Source organism: Syzygium oleosum, unplaced genomic scaffold (genome assembly GCF_021117445.2).
Source record: "Syzygium oleosum isolate NSW1041296 unplaced genomic scaffold, Sole_v2.1 Sole_v2.54, whole genome shotgun sequence".
NCBI lineage: Eukaryota > Viridiplantae > Streptophyta > Magnoliopsida > Myrtales > Myrtaceae > Syzygium > Syzygium oleosum.
The window spans coordinates 1,061,029-1,083,514 of record NW_026607538.1 but is presented as its reverse complement, the minus strand read 5'-3'; the positions used below and the strand labels follow the sequence as shown (position 1 = coordinate 1,083,514).

The following is a 22,486-nucleotide window of genomic DNA, read 5'->3' as shown; positions in this document are numbered from 1 at the left end:
GAGGAGATAGAAAAGAAGGAAAGTCAAATTGTACTTTAATTTTAAGCCCATACCCGTATGAAGCCCATCGTTCCTCATTTTGGGCCGTGAAAGACCCGCATCTCACCCGACCCGACCCGACTTGATTTCCCTTTCTTCTCCTTTGTTTTCCCGGGAAACCCTCTTCGCTTTCCAGCTTTTCGCCGGAAAATTTCCGAGCTCCGAGCGGTGCAGCGTCGCCATTAGCATGAATCTCCGTGCTCGCACACGGTATTCCCAATTCATCATTTCCTAGGGTTTCCTTTCCCCTCTCTCTCTATCTCTCTTTCTTTCTCAGGTACGCCCCAAATGTTCAATCTTTGAGTTCAGGTTTCGCGTTTTGCAGCTGAAATTTTCATGAATTTATCCGCTTGCTTCGTGCAATTCACGCGAGAATAGCTGTAGCGCTTGGTCGGTTGCCGTGCTTTGCGAGTATTCGATAATGGGTAGGGGTGCCGCCGCTTCCCTCCTTCGAATTTGCCGTTCCAAGGACAATGGTCCCAAGGGCAGAGCTTCGTTGTCGTATAGATGTTTCGGTTCGGGCTCGGGCTCGGGCTCGGGCTCGGGCTCGGGCGCGCAGTTCGGCCGCTCGGCGACTCGGGATCGCCGGTTCGACCCGAGTTTCGATGTCCGGAGTTGCCCGTTATCTGGGAGTTTGGTGCAGTTGCTTTGGAAGAATGTGCTTTGTAGGAGTCCGTGTTTTAGGGTAATGAGTGCGGTTGATGCGAGACTGTATTCGTCGTCGGCAGAGAAAGGGAAGGATTCGGAGGGCACACATGGTTTTGGCTCTGAAGTGATTGTTGGGGAAAATGGTGATGGTGTAGAAAGTTTTAAATTTGCCGAGTGCCTCAACCGGTTAGCTGTCGCGGAGGATGGAGATGATTTGAACGGGGAAAACACATGCGAGCCCATTAGTTTCGTTGATCATGGCGGTTCGGATGAGAGTAATGAATGGCATATGGTGACAGGTGAAGAGGATGGAAACAGCGGTAGTGTTAGTGCGACTATAGATTTTCCCTACAAGAATGTGGGATTGCGTGATCCTGTGGATTTGTACAGGGAACTTCGTGATTCTGGAGAGCCTATGAAGCTGACCCGTGATGACTGGAAGACCCTCCAGGAGATTTTTCGCTGTTTTAAAGAGTCGCCATGGGCATCCAATCAGGCTCTTGCCATCTACATAGGCATGTCTTTTTTCCCAACTGCATCCCGCAAATTCCTACATTTTTTCTCCAAGAAATGCCCTGCCGATATTACCATGTACTTGGTTTCACTTGGCCCATGTCAGGATGCCGTTAAGTTCTTGTTCCCTATATTTGTCGAGTTTTGCTTGGAAGAATTTCCTGATGAGATTAAGCGGTTTCGGAGCATGATTGAGTCAGCTGACTTGACAAAGCCCCACTCTTGGTTTCCCTTTGCACGAGCTATGAAAAGGAAGATAATCTATCATTGTGGTCCAACCAACAGTGGGAAGACATACAATGCTCTGCAGCGCTTCATGGAAGCAAAGAACGGCGTTTATTGTAGTCCGCTTAGGTTATTGGCTATGGAAGTGTTTGACAAGGTGAATGCTTTGGGAGTTTACTGCAGTCTTCACACTGGGCAGGAAAAGAAGAATGTCCCTTTCTCGAACCATGTTGCTTGTACTGTGGAGATGGTGTCAACCGATCACTTATACGATGTGGCAGTAATTGATGAGATCCAGATGATGGCAGACCCATATAGAGGCTATGCATGGACGAGAGCATTGCTAGGACTTAAGGCCGATGAGATACATGTTTGTGGGGATCCGAGTGTTCTAAATATGGTGAGGAAAATCTGTTCTGATACTGGGGATGAGTTGCATGAATGCCACTATGACAGATGCAAGCCACTGGTTGTTGAAGCCAAGACACTGCTCGGAGATCTTCGCAGTGTTCGATCCGGTGATTGTGTGGTTGCTTTTTCTCGGAGAGAAATATTTGAGGTTAAATTGGCAATTGAGAAGCACACCAATCACCGCTGCTGTGTCATATATGGTGCCTTGCCACCTGAAACTCGAAGACAGCAAGCTAACTTGTTTAATGATCAAGACAATGAGTATGATGTCTTGGTTGCAAGTGATGCAGTGGGGATGGGTCTGAATCTTAATATCAGAAGGGTTGTGTTTTACACTCTCTCGAAGTACAATGGTGACAAGATGGTGCCAGTTCCCGCGTCGCAGGTGAAGCAGATTGCTGGAAGAGCAGGCAGAAGAGGAAGCCGATATCCTGATGGGCTTACAACTACCTTTGAACTTAATGATTTAGAGTACCTCATTGAGTGTTTGAAGCAGCCATTTGAAGAAGTTAAGAAGGTGGGTCTTTTTCCTTTCTTTGAGCAGGTTGAGCTCTTTGCTTGCCAACTTCCCAACGTTACGTTCTGCAAGCTACTTGAGAAATTTGGTGAAAATTGCCGTCTTGATGGCTCATACTTCTTGTGTCGGCACGACCATATTAAGAAGGTTGCAAACATGTTGGAGAAGGTCTCGGGGCTATCTCTTGAAGATCGCTTCAACTTTTGTTTTGCACCAGTTAATATCAGAGACCCAAAATCAATGTTTCATCTTCTGAAGTTTGCCACAGCTTATAGTCAAAACTTGCCTGTTAATATAGCAATGGGCATGCCCAAGGGCTCTGCTCGAAATGATACCGAGCTTTTGGATCTGGAGACCAAACATCAGGTGCTGTCTATGTATCTGTGGTTGTCTCACCACTTTGAGGAGGAAACTTTTCCATATGTTAAGAAGGCAGAAGCTATGGCGACAGGCATTGCTGAGTTATTGGGTCAGTCTCTGAGAGTTGCAAACTGGAAACCAGAATCAAGGCAGGCAGGAAAACAAAAGCCCAAAGAGAAGCCTGATCAAAAGGAAGATGGCTATGAGAGACCGCAGTCACTCGCCAAACTATTTTCTTTGTAAGTTACTCTGGATTAGTTTTCTGCAAATACTTCTCATGGAGCAGGATGTGTCTCTTGCTCCTTCAGTATTCCAGTCATGGATCTTATGAGGCAGATACTTTGGTAGGCTGGAACTACTTGACGGGAGGGAAGGAGTGATCGTGAGTGTATTGCGTATTGACCTTTTCTGTTTTTAGCTGCTGTACTCGAATATGGTGAGCTTGCTGATTTAGTGGTTCCTTGACTAGATATTTCTTTGATGTGAGGGAAACTTTGTTGTTCAATATAAGGCAAACTCATTAAGTCCGTCAGATGCTCTAGCGAGAAGATGTGACTGTATGATGTAGTGCATGTTAGAATGGGTAAAAATATGTGGATGGAAACTTTAAGAAAAGACCTTGGGTTTGAGAGGCTTCCGATTTATTGGTCGGTGTTATTGTTGTCTTTGTTGCTGCAACGTCTTAATTTCATTAGGCCTTAAATAGCTCCTCCCTAGATGACTTTTCTTTGTGATATGTACCGTTCCAGACCAGGAACATTGTTCATTTAAATTTTTGTTTAGCTCGCTTGTCATGAAAATGAAAAGACATGTTAAAAGGAAGGTAAGGTTTTGGTACAGTGTTTTGTCTGTTCATAACCTTAAGACGACAACCCCTCAGTGGTAAACCTTGAGAGTTGTAGCCTTGCAATTGTTCAAAGTTGTTGGTGAAGAACAGGTCTCCACAAGTGCACAATTTTTTGCATTAGTCAATGTTGGTGCTATTTCCAGTTCGTTATTATTTTCTTTGTCATCCTTCAGAAAAAAATTATTGTTTTCCTTTGTCATACAGGAGAAGACAGAATAAGATCCCGGAAATTTCACATGCTGAGAAAATGTCTACATAGTCATGTGCAGGTATTACAACTCAGCATCGTGGCCTTCTGTTATGTATATTCCTTTGCTTTTTACAAGAATCACTACTCCATTTCCTATCAAAGTGCCAGATGGAGCTCGGTGGCAATATATGCAATTTCTTTATTAGTTTTGATCTGCAAATCATGCCATAATTAGGTAAGAGAATGGTTGTTGCTTTCTGTTCATTCAGGTGATTGAGCAGAGGACCTCTGGGAAATATGTGTGCCTAAGATGGCAGGATGGTTGTCGTCATTGTGGCTCTGCATCGTTGTTTGTTAAAGTGGTCTGTCAGATAAGCTGGTGCAGCTTCTGCAGGAGATATCCTAAGATGAGGAGTTAGAGATTCAAAACCTGAATACGAAATTTCGACCCGTATAGCTGTAGCAGTTTCTGTGAGCAGGCTGGTGAAGGGTACTTTGCTTCAATGAGGTCACGGCCAAGCATTTGACCCCCGTTTGGGCAGCACTAGTGGATCATCCAGCTCTTCGCTGTACTGTCGAGGAACAAAGCCAGTTCTTGTTTTTTTACGGAAAATGAGGAGAGAGAGAGAGAGAGCTAAAATTTTAATGAAATATTCTGACTGTCAAATTATCTCTTACCAAAATTTCTTAGTAGCTTCTGACTTGAAGCCCATGAAGAGGGTGCTTTGTACTGTAGGACAATGGGAGAGAATAATCCACCAAAATAGCGATGCTTCAGATTTCTTCCTTGCAAGAATGATAGGTTAAATTGTTGTTTCCCCATGCTTCTCTTGAGGCTATGCATATGCAGAGTATGGAAGAGGTGACTCTGGTTAGCTTTTATTGCTCAGAACGACCAAGTCCATCTCTGCAACATAGGTGGCTCAGTTTTACCTTTGGATAATATGTGGATCGTCACTATTGCAGCACGGTGTTCGAGCAACAAATCATGCTGGGCTTTGTGGATGGATAGCTCATCTTAGTGCAACAAACAGGCTGCCTCTCATTATCTGTTTGCGCCTGACCATCAATATTCGTTGAGATTCATTCCATCTTTCTGGCATTCTTCTATGTGCAGGAGCAAATTGAGTGGGGTGCATTCTCTTACTGAGAAATCATGTTAAGTTTGGTCTTAAAATGGTTTTTTATTGGTTTGTCTCTCTTTTAATATTATAATACTTCATTTTAAATATTCTCTGGTTGGAGAGCAATCTGTGCAGAAAATGTACTTTGAGTTTTGACTGTGTCTCAAAATCAAGGTTCTTATCTTGTATGGTTTCACTTGAGGCCGTTAAATTTGATCGCATAATGAGTGACGCTCGATGAGATGTCTACTCCCGAAACCGGGTTTGGAAGCTTGTCTATGAGAGGACAAGGACGATGAGACGATTCCTCGTGCGCGTGCCTTTTTCGTAGGTAAATACTTCATCCTGAAATAAGTACTTTGCAGATGATTCGAATCGAGTCCGGCCGGAAGGAAAATTACTCACATCTAGACATGCTTGAGTTGAGTTATCTGAAAATTACTCACATCTAGACATGCTTGAGTTGATTTATCTCATAGATGGCTGATACTGGTTTAGAATTTCGGATGATTAAAATGAAGTACTTATCTTTCCTTTGTTACGTTTTAGAGGAGCTTGTTCTTTTTTTTTTTTTGGTCGAATAGAGGAGCTTGTCCTTGAGGGTAACATCATGAAGTTATAAAGAGGAATTGGCTTTTCTCATCATGCAGCATAAAGGACATTCTCATATTGACTATTTCACAAAGCCAAAAGAAAACTCCAAGCACTTGCATCGTTCTGTTTTTGCAGACTATTGCATCCTAAAATGCAATCGTTTTGGGACATCATCTTCAAAAACCAACTTCGGTAACTACCGGTTGATGTTATTTGGATCTTGAAGTGCCGGAGCTCAGTATGCCGAAAGAAGACAAACCAAATGCAGAAAAATGAAGCCATTGAATCACAAGATACTATGCCAAGCACGCAAGCCCTCAATCCGCATAGTCAATGAGTTCATTCACACGTACGACTATATTATAAACATTTATTGATGGAGAAGATGTAAAAAATCTAATCCATCATTAAAAAACTATCTTTGTATCCTAAAACTGAGCTCTGATCCATCAATGTCTCCATTCGGCCGATAAAAATTGAAGTTTTGTACCATGCACTCTGCATAAACCATCTTAAGTAAAAACTTCTGCATTAAGGACCATGCTACCCGTCCTTTCCCAACGAACCAAAAGAACCAAGCTAGAAATTAATAACTCAACATTTTCCTCCTATATGTCTACACATGAACCTATACATGCCCATCTGCATATGTTAAAGAGTCAGTCGAAACCCGTTGGTTCTGCATTTTAGCGAGGCAGTGCAGGAGTGAATGCAGAAATGAGATCCCTAACAGCTTTCACTTCCCACTCATATTTTGGAAAAGAAATTCCTAGCTATGCATATTTTGTTCTGTGCATGTACTAAATACTCCGAATGCCGGCCTTAGAGGTCTTCCTATGACTCGGCCCTTGCCAATCAGATACTCTTCTCAGATGAATTTCAACAAGAATAGCAAAATACTTCCTTCTATGCAGGGAAAAGTACATCATTCGATACTGGCATAAAGATTTTGCATCTAGACTTGTTACTCTGGTTTAAAGTCCATCAAGGATCATGTGACACCTTTGTATTGAACATCTAACGACATGGGCAAAGACAACTCCCGACACCTGCTAGCGAAATAACCAGAAAAACAGAGCAAAACCCAAAGAATAACCAGAACAAATAAAAGCTAATCCATGTCTGAATTCCACAACCTAGGGGAATGTACAGTTACCACAAAATCCTGAAATTTAAAAGCTACTCACAGAAGCTCTCGAACACCCATTAATAATTGGATGCATGGAGTAACGTTATTCTGAGTCATGTGGCAGATAACAATAACTGATTTCATCAATTCACAAGTTGCTTGGGCAGCAGAAAAGGTAAGATTTGTAACATAAAACATAACAGAGAACAGACTCCGAACACCATATCAAATTAACAGACACCACAGGGAAGTACATAAAACCGACATATACTATCCATTTTCTGTTAACTGCTAACATCGTGGTATACATGTTTTCATCCATAAGACAACTGACATTCTCTGATTGAACCTGCCACTAACCTACTAAAACACGAAAGAAACCGAGACCAAGTGGTAGCTGGTATGGAAACCAGGACTTTCCGTGATTATTACCATTATTGGATAACACAAGACAACCACTTACAGCCCACTAGAATAATCTTACATCCATTCCGAATGCACCCAAAAGGAAAAAAAGAAACTTACAAATCCATCCAGCATCGCCAATCAAATCATATGTCCTCCATCTGAATGCTGCTCTTGAGCGGCACATACTCGCCGAGATACCCACCGAGATGATCATGAAGAACCGTCTTATCAATCCCCTGGTGATGATAACTCTTGCAGACGTAGTAAAACACACTCTGCACCAACAACCCGACCAGGTTGACAATCACCAACACCCCAACCAAGAACCCGCCCACCACGATCCTCCCGAAAACCCCGTGGCTGTCCCCGCCGTGCACCACCACCGCACTGAAGATCACATTAATCACGAAGCAGATCACCAAATACCCGAAAACCAATATCGCCGCCATCCGGGTCCTCCCCTTCAGCAACTCGTAGCTCTTCCTCATCGCCGCGAACCCGAAGACCGGCTCGAGCACCGACACCACGCTCGCCATGTGCCACAGCGCGGTGATATAGACATGGACCACGACGAACAGCACGGAGATCACGAAGATCACGACAAACGAGAACAGCAGCAGGGCCACGTTCTGGGTGTCGATGGAGAACAGGAGGAGCACGACGAAGGCGAGGAGCACGACGTTGTAGCCGACCATGAGGAGGGTGACCCAGAGGAAGGTGACGAGGAGGCGCTTGAAGACCCTGGGGATGGCGGCGAGGGTGGAGGGGAAGGAGACGGGCTTGCCGGCGTAGAGGGAGGCGACGGTGAAGACGGCGGCGGCGGTGGCGAGGAGGGAGAAGGCGAAGAGGAAGAGGAGGTAGCAGAACTGGATGGTGAGGAGGAGGGCCCACTCGCGGCGGGTCTGGGCCGGGTCGGAGGACGGGTACTGGAGGCGGGTGGCGATGGGGTGGGTGAAGAGGGAGTGGGCCAGGATGGCGAAGGAGAGCGGGAAGACGAGGGTCAGCGTCACGAGGTAGAAGGTCTTCGGGGACCGCCGTGGGATGGCGACGGACTCCCGGAGCACGTCGGCGATGGTGAGGAACTGCAGCTCTTCCGGAGCAAGATCCATTTTCCTCTTCCCGGGTCGGGATCAAGATCCGAGCTTTTCGGGGCGGCGGATTCTTCGGGGAGGGGGGGAGCTGCGGCGATCGAGGAGACGGCGGCGATGGGGGTGGGAGGTGGCCGGAGAAGATTTTGCAGAGCCGCCTTGCTCCGTCGATCAGCTCCGGCGCAAGCTCGAAGCTGAGATTCTCTCTCTTCCAGAATTAGCAAAGGGGTAGAAGGAAGGGAGAAGGCGAGAGAGAGAAGTTGGGATTAGATAGGATTTTGGTCAAACGTGGGCTCGAAGCTTCTATTGGGCCTTGCTCGTTACCGTTCGGGCCGGTCGAGAGAACCGGACCGACCGGATCGAATGGACCGGTTCAGCCGACACTCGTATATACAGGGTGCGCATGATAACCATTTTGAAATTTTTTTTCTATTTTTTTTTCTTTCCCGGGAATAGGTTTGTAATAGAAATCCGTTTGGTTCGGTTAGGTCTTTTATCTTTGTATGGTTTGGTTAGGTCCAAGACACCCACCTTATACTTATGGATTTGGTTCGATCTCGAATAGCTCGGGGTTAGCTAGTGTGACGCGGTTTTGTGCCGGAATTTACGACAAACAGGCGGTCTCTGATCGACGGCGAGAGTCGCCTTAAATGGTCGTGATTTCGCTTACGTGGAACTTGAAGCTATTTGTATCAATTCCTAAGGCGAAACATGATACATAGATACGAAAGGAATAAGTTTTGAGACTTTAAATATCATAATAAATGAAAAATGCCATTGCTCGTCGTATTCTAAGTGTTTCAGTAAACGATGCCCAATAATTTATTTTGCTAATGAAAGTAGTGCTTCCACTCATTCCATGTCTACACAACACTCAGCTTTTAGCTAGGAAAAGTACCAAAAAAGTCATAAACTTATTTTAATTATGTCAATTCATTTTTAAACTTTTTAATTGTACAAATTTAGTTTTAAACCTTTTCACATTTTACCAATTGAGTCTATCCAGCTAATTTTGATTGGGAATTGCTGACTTGGATATTAGTCAGCCTACGTGGCATGGTTGGTACTGACGTGGATATTTTAATATATATTTTTTATTATATTTTTTTATTTTTTTCATTTCATTTTGGCTGCACGAGGGTCGCCTCGCCCAGAGCGGGTAGGCCTGAGAAGTCCCTAGGCGAGGGTCTAGGTGAGGGCCGTGACCGTCGCCAGCGGCCAAAATGAAAGGAAAAAAATAAAAGAAAAAAAATTCAATTTTTTTAAAAAATTGTCCACGTTAGTGTCGGCCGTGCCACGTAGGACGACCGACGTCTACATTAGCGATTTTCGATTAAAATTGGTCAGAATGACTCAATTGGCAATTTGTGAAAAAAGTTTGACTAAATTGGTACAATTGAAAGGTTTATGACTGAATTGGCACAATCGCAATAAGTTTATGACTTTTTTAGTACTTTTCCCTCCGGAAACACATTCCCATGCAAACCCTTTATTAAACAATATTTCGATTTTTGGTTCATCAATTATATCTAATTATAATCTTTACTTTTCTTGGAGAATGTTCGTAGCTAGTCTATGTACACAATGGAACATAATCTTTATGATACGTACTAAGAAACCTAGGGAAAAGTGTCATAAAAGTCCTTAACCTTTGTCATTGATGCTAATTTAGTCTTAAACTTTTTTTTGGTACCAATTCAGTCCTAAACCTTTTGCATTGGTACCAATTTAGTTCTAAACCTTTTTTTTATGCCAATTCAGTTTTAAATCTTTTGCATTGATGCCAATTTTGCATTGGTGCCAATTTAGTCCTAAACCTTTTATTTTTATGCCAATTCAGTCCTTCCGGTCAATTTTAACCGGATTTTGCTGACGTGGACGCCGTCTGGCTAGTCATCGGTGTTGACGTGGATAACTTTCAATAATATTTTAATATTTTTTGAATTTTTTTTTTGTTTCCCCTTCCCTCCCCTCCCTCTTTCCTCCAGCCGGTCTCTGGACTGGCCAGAGGCTAGCGAGGCTCGTCCTCGCCAACGACAGCGAAGGGGAACCTCGCCAAATCTAGCGAGGTCGTGCCTTGCCCAATCGCTGGCGAGGCTCGACCTCGCTAGATCCGATGAGGTTGGGCCTCGCCCAGCCGCCTTGCCTGCCCAACGCGAGGTCGTCCTCGCGGCCATCCGGCGAGGGCGGGCCTCGCCGGCCTCTGGCCTTTGGCTGGTCACTGGTCTAGTGACCGGCTAGAGGAAGGAGGGAGGGGAGAAAAAAAAAGAAAAAAAAATTCAAAAAATATTAAAATATTATTAAAAGTTGTCCACGTTCGCGTCGGTGGCCGGTCGGCATCCACGTCAGCAAAATCCAATCAAAATTGACCGAAAGGACTGAATTGGCACAAAAATAAAAGGTTTAAGACTGAATTGACATCAATGCCAAATGTTTATGACTAAATTGACCAAAAAAAAGGTTTAGGATTAAATTAAAACCAATGCAAAAGGTTTAGGACTGAATTGGTATAAAAAAAAGGTTTAGGACTAAATTGGCACTAATACAAAAGGTTTATGACTTTTTTGACACTTTTCCCAAGAAACCTAGGTAGTTAGGTCACACAATCCTTAAATTCTTTCACAAACATTGGACCTAACCACTAATAAAAGCTCACATGCTTCGTATTTGCTCATGGTTGCCTGCTCTCCAATGAGGTACAGAGTTTCGTGATCTGGTAGATAAGTGCAAAAGAAGAAGACTTCATCGATTTTGTGGGGAGAGGATGATGTTGAAGTTGACGTGAAACTGCCCTTCCGTTTTCAGACGACAGCACAAATTCTCTTGGTTTCTTGCTTTGACTGCAAGTTCTGCACTCAGTCATGATTGTCTCTACAGACTCCATGCAGCTTCTTCATGTGCACACAGGCTCGAGGAAAGCTGTTGTTTGCCACTCTGCAACAGACCAGCCAAGTCATTGCAAACCCTCGAGATTAACAACATTATGAGCTGCTTTTAGAGAGAAAAAAACAAGAGATATGAAGGACAAGGCACGTTGTTTCGATCTAACTTTGGCGAGATTGATGATTATTTTAGCGACAATAGTTGCTGATTTCATGAGCATATTGAATGCAGTCAGTCTCAAGATCTCTTTGGAATGAAGCTAGATCAAAAACAATATTACGAAACCAAAGGCAGAAATTAGCTGGGCGAGAGTGATGACAGCAAAGTATGCTTTAAGTCGGGTTTGTTTTCCAGCTCAATGACATTCCCATGTCTCATAGTTATGTGGAATTGGTAATGGGAGAGCTTCCATATCTTCTTATAGACTATGATTAAGTTTCTTATGTTTCGCAGGTTGCAATATATATGCAAGTGCATCCTTGGAGTAAAAGGGGGAAAAGAGTGTTTCTTTGCCTTAAAATCACTCAACATAACACGAGTTCAATTCCGAGTGAGGTAAAAAAATTTGTCTCAAGATCATACCCCCATGTACCTCCAATTTGTGGGTATAGGTCACCTTCAAAAAAGTGCTAAACTTATTGCACTTATGCCAATTTAGTTCAAAACTTTTTCATATTTTGCCAATTTTGTCCTAAATCTTTTCACATTTTTCCAATTGAGTGCATCCGACTAAATTTGACAGAAAATTGCCGACATTGACATTTTTAATAATATTCTAATAATATTTTGATTTTTTAATTATTTTTTGGTTTTTTTTCTTTCTCTACTTTCTTTTTGGACCAAGGGCCGGCAAGGGTCGTCAGCTGACCCTTGCCAGATCTGGGTGAGGGCCGCAACGCCCTTGTCGGATTTGGGCATCGTGGCCCTCGACTAATCTAGGCAAGGGGCCGAACGCCCTCCCCTTGCTTTGGTCGGTGAGGGCATTGGGTGAGGGTTGCCACACCCTTGTTGGCCACAACGAGGGCCCGCGAGCCCTCACCTAGTGGCCGATGAGGACTGTGACGCCCTTGCTTAGTGCCGGTGAGGGTTGCTGGCCCTTAGTCAAAAGAAAAGAAAAGAAAACCAAAAAAATTATAAAAAAATTCAAAAAATTATTTAAAAATGTCAATGTCAGTGCCGGCCATGCCACGTTGGAAGGTTGGCGTCCACATTAGCGATTTATGATCAGAATTTGCCGGATGGACTGAATTGGTAAAACATGAAAATGTTTAGGACTAAATGGGCATAAGTGCAATAAGTTTAGGACTTTTTTGGTTATTGTCCCTTTAAGAAAACAATGACTACATGATTCGGTTCGACATATTTAACGTTCTTTACCCTCACTTGTGCGAACTCACACACATTTTATTACACTTGATTTGTTGTTGAATGAGCTTTGAATTCACGAGAAAATTCGAGGCCATCTGGAACGAAATGGACACTGTAAAAACTACAGCTTCCAATTCTAGGCAGGCAAAGTGTTGCTTATGACGATTCGTAATTTATTTCCTAGGGTTAATACTTGATCAGAACTTCATGAGACAGTATATACAACTTGCTCTAGCTAGGGTTTGCTCACCGAAAAGCTATAGCTAGTGTGATGAGCATTTCATGCTCTTTTTCCTGAATAACTCCAAAGCAGGAGCTAATACGAATTTTCATAGGAAACTTTCTTCCTCGCACATCTAAATAGAATAAAGATTAAAATTCTCAGTAGAGCTTTTAATTGCACGCTTGCAGAAGGTGGCAAAGATTGTTTGCACTGTCGCAACAACACCACCTCGAATTCGGGAAGTGGGATTCGATCATTCATCGTGGAAGACCAAGCATTTTCAGAGAGTAACCTATTGTCTCTAACCTCTTGCAGTGAAATATCAGATTTCGAGAGTCTTTTTCGATTATGATTCCGTGCTTTGGATTCTCTTTAATGCTCTGATCATCCTCCAGGGGTGACTTTCCTGCGGAAAATGACCTTCAAACAGCTTGCCATTGCGATCCATTTATGGGAAGCGAAACTCAAGTATGGTAATTAATCCACGTGTTTCTTGCTCTCTCAAGAGATAAATTGCAGATTTTCCTTGCATTTCACTGCTCCAAAACTCGTGTCTTGCTTGGCCATGAGGAGTCACGGATGGGTAGGCATCCACTCTCATGTTATGACCTTTGTAAGTGAGGTATTCTTCCGTATGAGAAGGGAAAATTACCAAAAAAATCTTAAGCTTGTTGCATTTGTGCAAATTCAGCAATAAATCTTTTAATTGTGCCAATTCAGTTCTAAATCTTTTGATCAATTTTGATCGGGAAACGTTGACGTGGCGGTCCAGTCAGCACTGACCACGCCACATTGGACGGTCGGTGTTGACGTGGATAATTTTTAAATTTTTTTCTTTTTTCTTTCTCTTTCTTTTTTTTTTTTCCTTTTTGCCGGTGGTTGGTCTTAGGTGATGGTCGAAGGTGGTTGGTCTCAGGTGATGGTTGAAGAGGCCTAGGCGACGGTTGCCCTCGCCCGATCTGGCGAGGGATGGCCTCGCTTGGGTGAGGGTTGCCCTCGCTAAATCTGGACAAGGGTCGCCTTGCTCGCAGCCGACAAGGGCATCGGCGAGGGCCGCGACCCGTCACCATTGTCCAGTGAGGGCTTGTAGGTCCTCACCTAGTGGTCGGCGAGGGTCACTTGGCCCTTGCTAGCCCTTGCTAACCACTATAATAAAAATAAGAAAAGAGAAAAAAAGAAAAGAATAAAATTAAAAAAATGTCCACGTTAGCGCCGGTGTTGTATCATAAGACGGCTGGCGTCCACGTTAGCGATTTCCGGCCAAAATTGATCGGATGGACCACATTGGTAAATTGTGAAAAGGTTTAGGACTATTTGGCTAAGTTAAAAGATTTAGGACTGAATGGCACAAATACAATAGGTTTAAGACTTTTTTGATAATTTTCTCATATTTTCTAGGGACTTTTTAGATTATACGTTTCACAACGAGTTATCTTCTGATTTCGTGAATTGATCGACTTACTTCTTTCAAATAAAATTGATAATTAAAATAATTGGTAATGATTCCACAAAATCTCATATGATATCAGAGTAGGAGGTTGCGAGTTCAAATATTTCCAGACCCCTCATTTGCCTCCTTTATTAAATGCGATTTCAGGTTAAAATTACTATAATGGACGGTCACTAATTGATGGTGAGAGTCACCTTAAATGGTCATGATTTCATATGAGTGAAATCTTAAGCCATCTATATCGATTCACAAAACGAACGTGATCCATGGACACGAATGTAATATCAAGCTTTTAGACTTTAAATATAATAAAACATGAAAAATGCCATTATTTATCATATTTTAAGTGTTTCATTAAATGGGTACCCAGTCATTCATTTGGTCAATGAAAGTGGTGCTTCCACTTTTATCTCATACGCAACTCCCAACCACATTCCGATGCAAACTTCTTAATTGATAATGTTTGGATCTTTGGTTGATCATTTATACATAATTCTCTTCTTTTTTTTTTGGAGAACATTCGTAGCTAGTCTGTATCTAGGCTATGTATATGTGTAGGAATTCACAAAATTTCATGATCTGGAAGATGAGTGCAAAAGAAGACTATCGAAACGTGGCAGAAGAAAGATAGTGATATTCTCCATTAAATTTAAATATAATAGCCCGGTTAACACTAGGCCAAAACAAAATTAATATCATACCTCCCAAAATCAACACCCTCTCTCTCTCTCTACCATAAAAGTAGCTCAATTTTTGAATGGTGCAATGCATGACTGTAAAGGCCATGGAAAGAGGATGATGCTGAAGTCGACGCGAAACTGCCTTTCATTTTTAGACAAAAGCACAAATTCTCTTGTTGCTTGCTTTTACCGTACGTTCCCATTCAGTCATGACGTTGGCATTCTCTTCAACTTCATGCAGCTTCATGTCCACACAGGCTTGAGAAAGCTACCGTTTGAAAATTTGCAATAGACTGGCCAAGGGCAGAAACTAGCTGGGTGAGAGTGATGATGGCAAAAGGAGCCGTGGGGGGACCAATCTAGACAATCAACCTTTATACTTCCAAATATAGATGTTCCTAACAAGTGTTCCCTAACTAGGGTTTGTTTTCCAGCTCAATGACATTCAATATCTCATAATCTTGTGGAATTGGTAATGGAAAAGCTTCAATGTCTTATAAACTGCGATTAACTTCTTTTTATGCTTCTGGGTTGCATTGTATGTACATGTACATCCTTGGTGTGAAATGGGAAAAAGAGTGTTTCTTTGCCTTAAGACCAATGGGCACCACCCTACTTCTGAATGAGGTAACAGCTTTGTCTCAAGAACAAACCCCTATAAACCTCGAATTTGTGGGTATAGGTCCCACATCAAGAAACTACATAATTTGGTTCAACATCTTTAACATTTTTTACCCTTGCTCGCGCGAGCTCGCACACATCTAGTACATTTAATTTGTTGTTAAATGAGGTTAGGAAGCAGCTGAATTTACAAGAAAGTTGGAGGCCATCCAGAATGAAATGGACACAATAAAACTACAGCTTTTAGTTCTAGGCAGACAAAGGGTTGCTTATAATGATTCGTAATTTGTTTCCTAGGTGTAATACTTGATCAGAACTTCATGAGATAGTATATACAGCTAGCTCTAGGAAGGGTTTACTCACCGACAAGTTCTAGCTAGTGTGATGAGCTTTATGCTCTTTTTGCTGTATCACTTGACAGCAGGAACTCATATAAACGTTCATAGAAAACACATCTACATAGAATGAAATTCAACACCCTTAGTCACACTTACCGAAGGTGGCATATGGTGTTTGCATTGTCACAACAATAACACCTCGAGGAAGTCGAATTGGATCATACATCGTGAAAAATCGACTCTATATCATGCATTTTCAGAGAAAATTAAATTGTAGTTAACCTCTTGCTGTGAAATATCAAATTTTGAGTCCTTTTCGATTACAATCATGTGCTTTGGACTCTCTTTAATGCTCTGGTCATCCTCCAAAGGGGACTTTGATGTGGAAGATGAATTTCAAACAATATGCCGTTGCGATCCATTTAAGGTTAGAAGAAACGAAAATATTGATAACCTAAGTTTTCTTGTTTCCCATTCAAGAGATTAATTGCAGGTTTGCCTTGTATTTCACTGCTCCAAAACCGTGTGTTGGTTGGCCATGAGGAGTGACATATGTGTGGGCATCCACTCTCACGTTATGACCTTTTTAAGTGAGATATTCTCTCGTATATATGTGCTAGGGGCTTTTCGGATGATACACTTATTAATGGGTATCTTCTAAAACTGTGAAGGAATTGACTAGCTTCCTTTAGATAAAATTGATAATTTTTCATTGAAAGTAATGATATAAAGATAATTTGGATCAAAATGAGCTTTCCTTAAGCTTGTCCGGAGAATTATTTCTATAGTTGATTCTATCGTGCAACAGCAGGGAACTATCTTGGCATCGGCAGTTTACCACGGAATCTACTACGCTACCATGGAAATGCCTACCATGCAACCAACATAATTGGACTTGTTATTAATTTTGGTTAGAATCTCCAGTTCCAACATGAAAACCGAGGACCTAACCGGTCTTTACCCATTCCAACTTTTTAAGTCAAGAACCGAGCCGATTCCCATGTGAACCAATAAGGCTGGTCTTTGTCAATTCTAGTGTCTACCCAGAATCCATGCTTACCCTAAAGCTTTGTCTTTATCACAAGTCCTCTTCTAACATCCAAATATTCTCTCGATTTGCTTCCAACATCCTAATATTGACCACAGAAGAATATTACAACAAACGCCCGCCTTGTTTTCCTTTTTTGAACAAAGTTAAGTGCTAAGAAACTTCTCAAGTCTTTCTGTTTGAACTTGCTTGGAAGTTTGTCCAGCGTACACAACGCGGAGAAACAAATTGGGTAGTTTCTCCTCGGTCAAATCTACGTGCTTATGAGATGGCGTGTTGTTACCACTTACTCCAATTCAAACACGCACACACTGTCCTAATGACACTGCATGTTTCCGTCACCATAAGCATATACATTTGATGGATGTTAATGGAGTTTGCAATGATGCTTAATCAGTAAGCGAGCCAAGGAACTGACTCTGAAGCTTGACAGGCACTACCCCCATCAGATTCACGCACTTTGCCGTTTCGAAAAATGGAAAACTTGGTAGCTGTGATTTCCATTCATGGCAACCTGGTCTTGTTTCTACGTTTTGAACTTGCCCTAGAATTGGCAAAACTCATAAAGCTCCACTTGGGTCGTGGACAGAGCAATGAGAGGGACACACAGAGAGAGAGAGAGAGAGAGAGAGAGAGAGAGAGAGAGAGAGAGAGAGAGAGAGAGAGAGAGAGAGAGAGTGAGTGGTTATTAGTCACAGCATGACGTCCACCCTTTGTTCCTACCTCCTTCACTAGGAGATAGCGAAAGATTACTTAATCATGCAAGTATTTAAAATTACCACATGGTGCCATCATCACCATGTAATAATTATGCATGGTAAAAAGAATGAAATAATGTCGATTACTCCCCCATTATTTGGGGTCTTTTTCATTTTCCGTTCAATTGGTTTTAAGAGTTTGATACTAACAATTACTAAAATTTTCCTCCCTCTTCTGATTTAAAAATCTATGTAGAATTAGTCAATGTTGGGTCTGACCTAAGTCCTTCCAATAACGTATGTGCATGCAAGTTCCCCCTTTAAAACTTAAATCTTGCGGCTACGATATTTATATAAACTTGTGATGAAGCCAATTCACAGGGTATCAAAAGGAATGTGACTTAAGGGTTTGATATATATGAATGATACGAATATAAAGATTGATTTAGAAATGAGATGTCCCATGTTTCCTTGGACGACATGTTCTCTAAACTTTTTATATGCTGAAGCATGTTTACTATTGAAATGCATCGATCAAGTTTTCGAGTTAATCTCTTGTCATAACTAGCTAAACTAGTCTCCTAATTCCATTTATTTCAAGGCCATATATCTAATGTTCTCCTTTGAAAGGGTATAATTGCAAGAGCTTGTCTGTAAATTAAAAGCCAGGATAATAAAAAAGGGACTTGGTGTTATGTATATGAGATGGAAACTACCTATTTTTCTTTTCTCTTTGCCACCAACCACATGCATGTTATGACACTCTTATCATCATTGCTTTTTACTTCTCTATTGCATATGAATTAATTGGCAAAAAAAATAAAATTTCAAATCCACGATCAGAGTCTCACATGTGAACCTTTAGACCCTTTGCATGATTTTGGGGCTAAGCCATAAAGGCTCTTTGGTAAATAGTAAACTAAAGTTGGTCTAATTATAGAGAGTTGCTCAAGCTCAATAACTTCATAAGACAAGCTTTCAGGCTCATCTTCCAATCCAACAAGCAAGGGAAGGAGAAGAAGAAGGTAATACCAATCTCTCTCTCTCTCTCTGTCTCTGCTTGTTTTGTGCATAGGTATATGCAAGTATAAGCAAACTAGGGTTTTTTGGAAGCTATGAGTTTCCACTTCTGATGACAGTCCTCAATTTGTCTCTTCAACTCCATCATTTAATCTTGTTTGCGTATCAAAAAAAGGAGATGCGCTTTTAAATCTGAGCTGAAGCAGTAGTGCATTATGTTCATGCTTAATTTGCTGAATTTGCTCTTTTATATACTCCTAATCTTTGGCTTTTCTTCTTGCAACAATATATAATCCTAGAGACTCGGGGGAGCTAAAAACGGGTAAAGATCTCTCTCTTTTTTCAGCTTCAAACCTACAGCAAGACAAAGCAAGAAAACAAGAGGGAAATCCTCCCACCAAAAATGGGCCGAGGAAAGATAGAAATCCGAAGGATCGAGAACAAGACCACAAGGCAAGTGACGTTCGCGAAACGCCGCGCAGGGCTGTTGAAGAAGACCCACGAGTTGGCCGTCCTCTGCGATGCGCAGATCGGGCTCATCGTCTTCTCCAGCTCGGGAAAGCTCTTCGAATACTGCAGTCAGTCCACGAGGTGAATTTGTTTTTTTTTTCATGGCCTAGCTTAAAATTCCTAGTTTGGTCACTTAATTTCCATACTTTTCAGATCATTGTTGTTTAATAAAAACCCTTTGGCCTTAACTGTAATTGATACTTGCAATATAGATGTATCTATCTATATATATATATATATACATACCTGGTTTTTGTTTTCTTTTCCCAGGTTCTTTTTTTGGTTGTTTCTTTTCTTTTCCCAGAATGTTCTTCATATTCTTAGTTTTTCTTTTGTTTTTGGTTTTTCATCCATTTTATTGCGGAGAGAATTGGGGTTTTTGGGGGAAGGGCCTGCATCAAGTATGTGATGATTACTCTCTCTCTCTCTCTCTCTCTGCGCTTTGTCTGTGTTTATTTAGTGTTTGCATAAAACCCAGTTGTTGAAACTCTCTCTTCGGGAGGCCATAGCTAGGGTTCCTTCGTCGGACACCTCTCTTCAATTTCATCCTTAATATTCACTATATGTATCTATTTTAGCTTGAATTATGTACATATATGTGCTTCTTCAGTTCGAGCTACTCACATTTAAATGGACAGAGTATATTCAGAAATTGATTAGTTTTAACTGGAGAATCACTAAATTGGATATTATTCTGCCTACATTGATTTATTAATAAAAGTGCTTACACAATAAGCAAATATTTAGTAGGTATCAAAGTGTTCTCATTGCTTTGAGATTCATAACTTGAGTTAGCACACCTAGTTGTTTAGTAATTTATTGTGGATTCTCTAGATGATATTCGTCACGCAATTTGAGCGATGACAATAATCTTTTGTTTAATTTCTTTTTTAGGATTGTTAGTTTGATATAATTTCCATATCAAGTTTATGTAAATAATTTATTTTAATTAGAGCAGGGATGGATGCTCATCTTATTCAACAAACTTACTCAGAAATTGGCCATATATAATGGTGAATGATGGATTTTTTTTACATTATTCGGTTATCTGAACCTGCAGCATGCAAGAAATCATAAGCAAGTATCACGGCCATAAGGGGACTCAAATTGTGGAGCACAATGAGCAGGTATATTTCCATGGGAATAGCTTGCTCTCCCTAAAGAGAATTGTGGAAAAGACAATGGTTAATCACCTACGTACATCACCAAATGATGTTTTGCAGGAACAGCTTCAGAATGAGCTGAGGAGGATGCGAAGAGAAACGCGTAACCTTCAACTGAGCATGCAGCGATACACAGCCAGTGATCTGACCAACATGCGACTCGAGGACTTTGATCAGATGGAGCAGCAACTTGAGTGCTCCATCAACAAAGTCCGCGCAAGGAAGGTAAATGATGCTTCGTAATGACGAATATCCCTGCTTGATTTTTCTAATGTAACCACTATTTTTGTAAGTTAGAAGAAATAGCACACGCCGAGCATTTCATACCACCTTTCGCATTAATTATGCTGTTCGGAAGACACGTTGGCAATTAACATCTAGAGGAAGAACATCACGGTTAAACTTCGAAAGATCTCAGTACACAATGCCAAAAGGGTAGCATAATAACTGACAACTACATGTAATTGTCTGCTTTTGCATTAGATTTGCTCGTTATTCCAAGGGCACAGTTTTTCCATTATGTCAAGGCGCACACAACACTTTCATGAATGAATTTGCATTCTCTTCTATTTTCATTCAATTAGCACAAGCTAATCACTCGACGGGTTATAAGTGCTTACTTATAAAGTGCTATTAACTTAATCAGTCCATGCGATCCACTTACGATGTTGTACAAATTGTTGATTCATGTGTGTATACATGCTAATCGAACTGTGTCCCTGATTTCGGGGTATTATTCAGTTTGAGCTGATGCAACAGCAAATAGACAATCTGCGGAGAAAGGTATGACTGTCCTCTCTCTTCCCAAGTAAATTTAAGTTTACATGCATTTCCTTTTTGTTTTGTATCCAGAAGGAATCAAAGTTTCATACATTTGTGACCATGGTTACAATGTCCAGGAGAAAATGCTGCAGGATGAAAACGATCAAATATATCATCTGGTGAGTTAAAATGCCACTAGCAAAATACTTGCACAGCTGTTATGCAATAGAACTAAAGTAAAAGATGTTTGGTTCAGTTGATTAACTTCCAAAAACTCTTATTAAATGTCATAAAAGCAACATCAAAATATGTATTGAGCCGAAACCCTAGCTAGTTTGCCCTCTTCCCATTCCTAGTTATAAGTAAAAAAAAAGCAAAAAAATGTTCTGAAAAATGTTTCAAACCAATTTTAGCTTGTATATTGGAGTGTTCCAGATATTGTTATGAGTTGTTTTTCCTTTTGGACAGTAATCTTGTCATGAAAAACTGAAAACGTATCGAATCATGTTTCTCATTGCAATTTAATAAGACTGACTATGGTCAATGTCGACACTGATGCGGACGATAGATTAAGCAGCAACAGATGGCGATGGAGCATCAACAGGTGGGGGGAGCAGTGCCGAAGCCGGAGGAAGCGCAGCACGTGCTGGAGCAATTCCCTTTCTACGGAGAAGAACAGCCGAGCAGTGTCCTTCAGCTCGCGATCCTCCCTTCACAGTTCCAGCCATACCGCCTCCAACCGACTCAGCCAAATCTGCAGGACTTTCTCCAGCCCTCGAACTATGGCGGTAATCAGTAAAACGTTTCGGCTATGTTTTATATTAATTGCGCGAAATACTTGCCACTGATTTGTTGATCCAGCGTGACCCTTTTGCTGGCTTTCTTGTGGCCATTACAGAGTAGGAAGATGGAAGAAGAGAGCAGTGTTTGAGGATGCCATGCTTCGAGGAAGGATACTATATGTTGCTGGATGCTAGCTTTTGATTGTGTTTTTTCTTGCCAGATACTTGAAAACAAGCAACGTGCTTACAATTAGTTTATGTTTATGTCCTGGTTTGTTTACTTACTGCAAATGGTTGATTACAGTATATGTCTAGCTTAATTATCTGCTTCTGGGTATATACATGGAGTTTACGGAACAAACTACTGCCCAGATGGTCAATTTTATGGTGTGTAATCACATGATGTTTGTCTGGGTTTTCCTTACTGCATCTCTTTACTGGTACAGATTATTTTTGCCATTTCTGGACCATGCACCCAAATCTTTGACCTCTTTAAGAGGGGCCTTACTGCATGCTGCTCAAAAGCTGAGAAAATTAGAAGAATCAAAATTGTGAACATTTACTAATAGTCAAGAATAAGCGAAAAAGAGAATTAGAGAATTTCCGTATATTTCTCTGTACATATTACTGATGAAACATGAGCCTATTTATAGGCTATTCTAGATGACTATCTAAAGCAATAAAATATTACAATATCAAATACAATCAATTAGAATCAATCTAGGAAGATAATAATATCTCTAGAAGATAACAAATCAATTTATGAGGATAACAGTATCTCTGAAAGATAACAATATCTCTAACACTAATGACGCACTCAACTGAACTCTAATTACTAATGAGTTCG

The 22,486-nt window shown here is 41.3% G+C and overlaps 3 protein-coding genes across 4 annotated transcripts; 2 read left to right on the top strand and 1 right to left on the bottom strand.

The window, feature by feature from the left end:
- Positions 1 to 207: 207 nt before the first annotated feature.
- On the top strand, positions 208 to 4,992 carry LOC115686385 (DExH-box ATP-dependent RNA helicase DExH18, mitochondrial). The gene is made up of 3 exons (XM_030611653.2): positions 208 to 2,952; positions 3,765 to 3,829; positions 4,020 to 4,992. Exons 1-2 carry the CDS (start codon positions 461 to 463, stop codon positions 3,817 to 3,819), a joined length of 2,547 nt encoding a protein of 848 aa, XP_030467513.1. The 5' UTR covers positions 208 to 460; the 3' UTR covers positions 3,820 to 3,829; positions 4,020 to 4,992.
- Positions 4,993 to 6,756: 1,764 nt separating this feature from the next.
- Positions 6,757 to 8,330, bottom strand: LOC115686418 (uncharacterized). Its single transcript, XM_030611702.2, has one exon. It carries the CDS (start codon positions 8,112 to 8,114, stop codon positions 7,149 to 7,151), a length of 966 nt encoding a protein of 321 aa, XP_030467562.1. The 5' UTR covers positions 8,115 to 8,330; the 3' UTR covers positions 6,757 to 7,148.
- Positions 8,331 to 18,278: 9,948 nt separating this feature from the next.
- Positions 18,279 to 22,056, top strand: LOC115686377 (MADS-box protein FBP24-like). 2 transcript variants are annotated; one of them, XM_056307517.1, is made up of 8 exons: positions 18,279 to 18,427; positions 18,722 to 19,013; positions 19,993 to 20,059; positions 20,162 to 20,320; positions 20,837 to 20,878; positions 20,995 to 21,036; positions 21,426 to 21,645; positions 21,756 to 22,056. In XM_056307517.1, exons 2-8 carry the CDS (start codon positions 18,826 to 18,828, stop codon positions 21,758 to 21,760), a joined length of 723 nt encoding a protein of 240 aa, XP_056163492.1. In that variant the 5' UTR covers positions 18,279 to 18,427; positions 18,722 to 18,825; the 3' UTR covers positions 21,761 to 22,056. The 2 variants fall into 2 exon arrangements, with proteins under 2 accessions (XP_056163492.1, XP_030467505.2); XM_030611645.2 differs by having other exon boundaries at positions 18,280 to 18,427; positions 20,156 to 20,320.
- The last annotated feature ends 430 nt before the right edge of the window (positions 22,057 to 22,486 follow it).

Coding starts and splice junctions, on each gene's coding strand:
- LOC115686377 (XM_030611645.2), top strand. CDS start 18,826: ATGGGCCGAGGAAAGATAGAAATCCGAAGGATCGAGAACAAGACCACA. Junction 19,014..19,992: donor TACTGCAGTCAGTCCACGAG/GTGAATTTGTTT, acceptor CTGAACCTGCAG/CATGCAAGAAATCATAAGCA. Junction 20,060..20,155: donor TTGTGGAGCACAATGAGCAG/GTATATTTCCAT, acceptor GATGTTTTGCAG/GAACAGCTTCAGAATGAGCT.
- LOC115686385 (XM_030611653.2), top strand. CDS start 461: ATGGGTAGGGGTGCCGCCGCTTCCCTCCTTCGAATTTGCCGTTCCAAG. Junction 2,953..3,764: donor CTCGCCAAACTATTTTCTTT/GTAAGTTACTCT, acceptor TTTGTCATACAG/GAGAAGACAGAATAAGATCC.
- LOC115686418 (XM_030611702.2), bottom strand. CDS start 8,114: ATGGATCTTGCTCCGGAAGAGCTGCAGTTCCTCACCATCGCCGACGTG.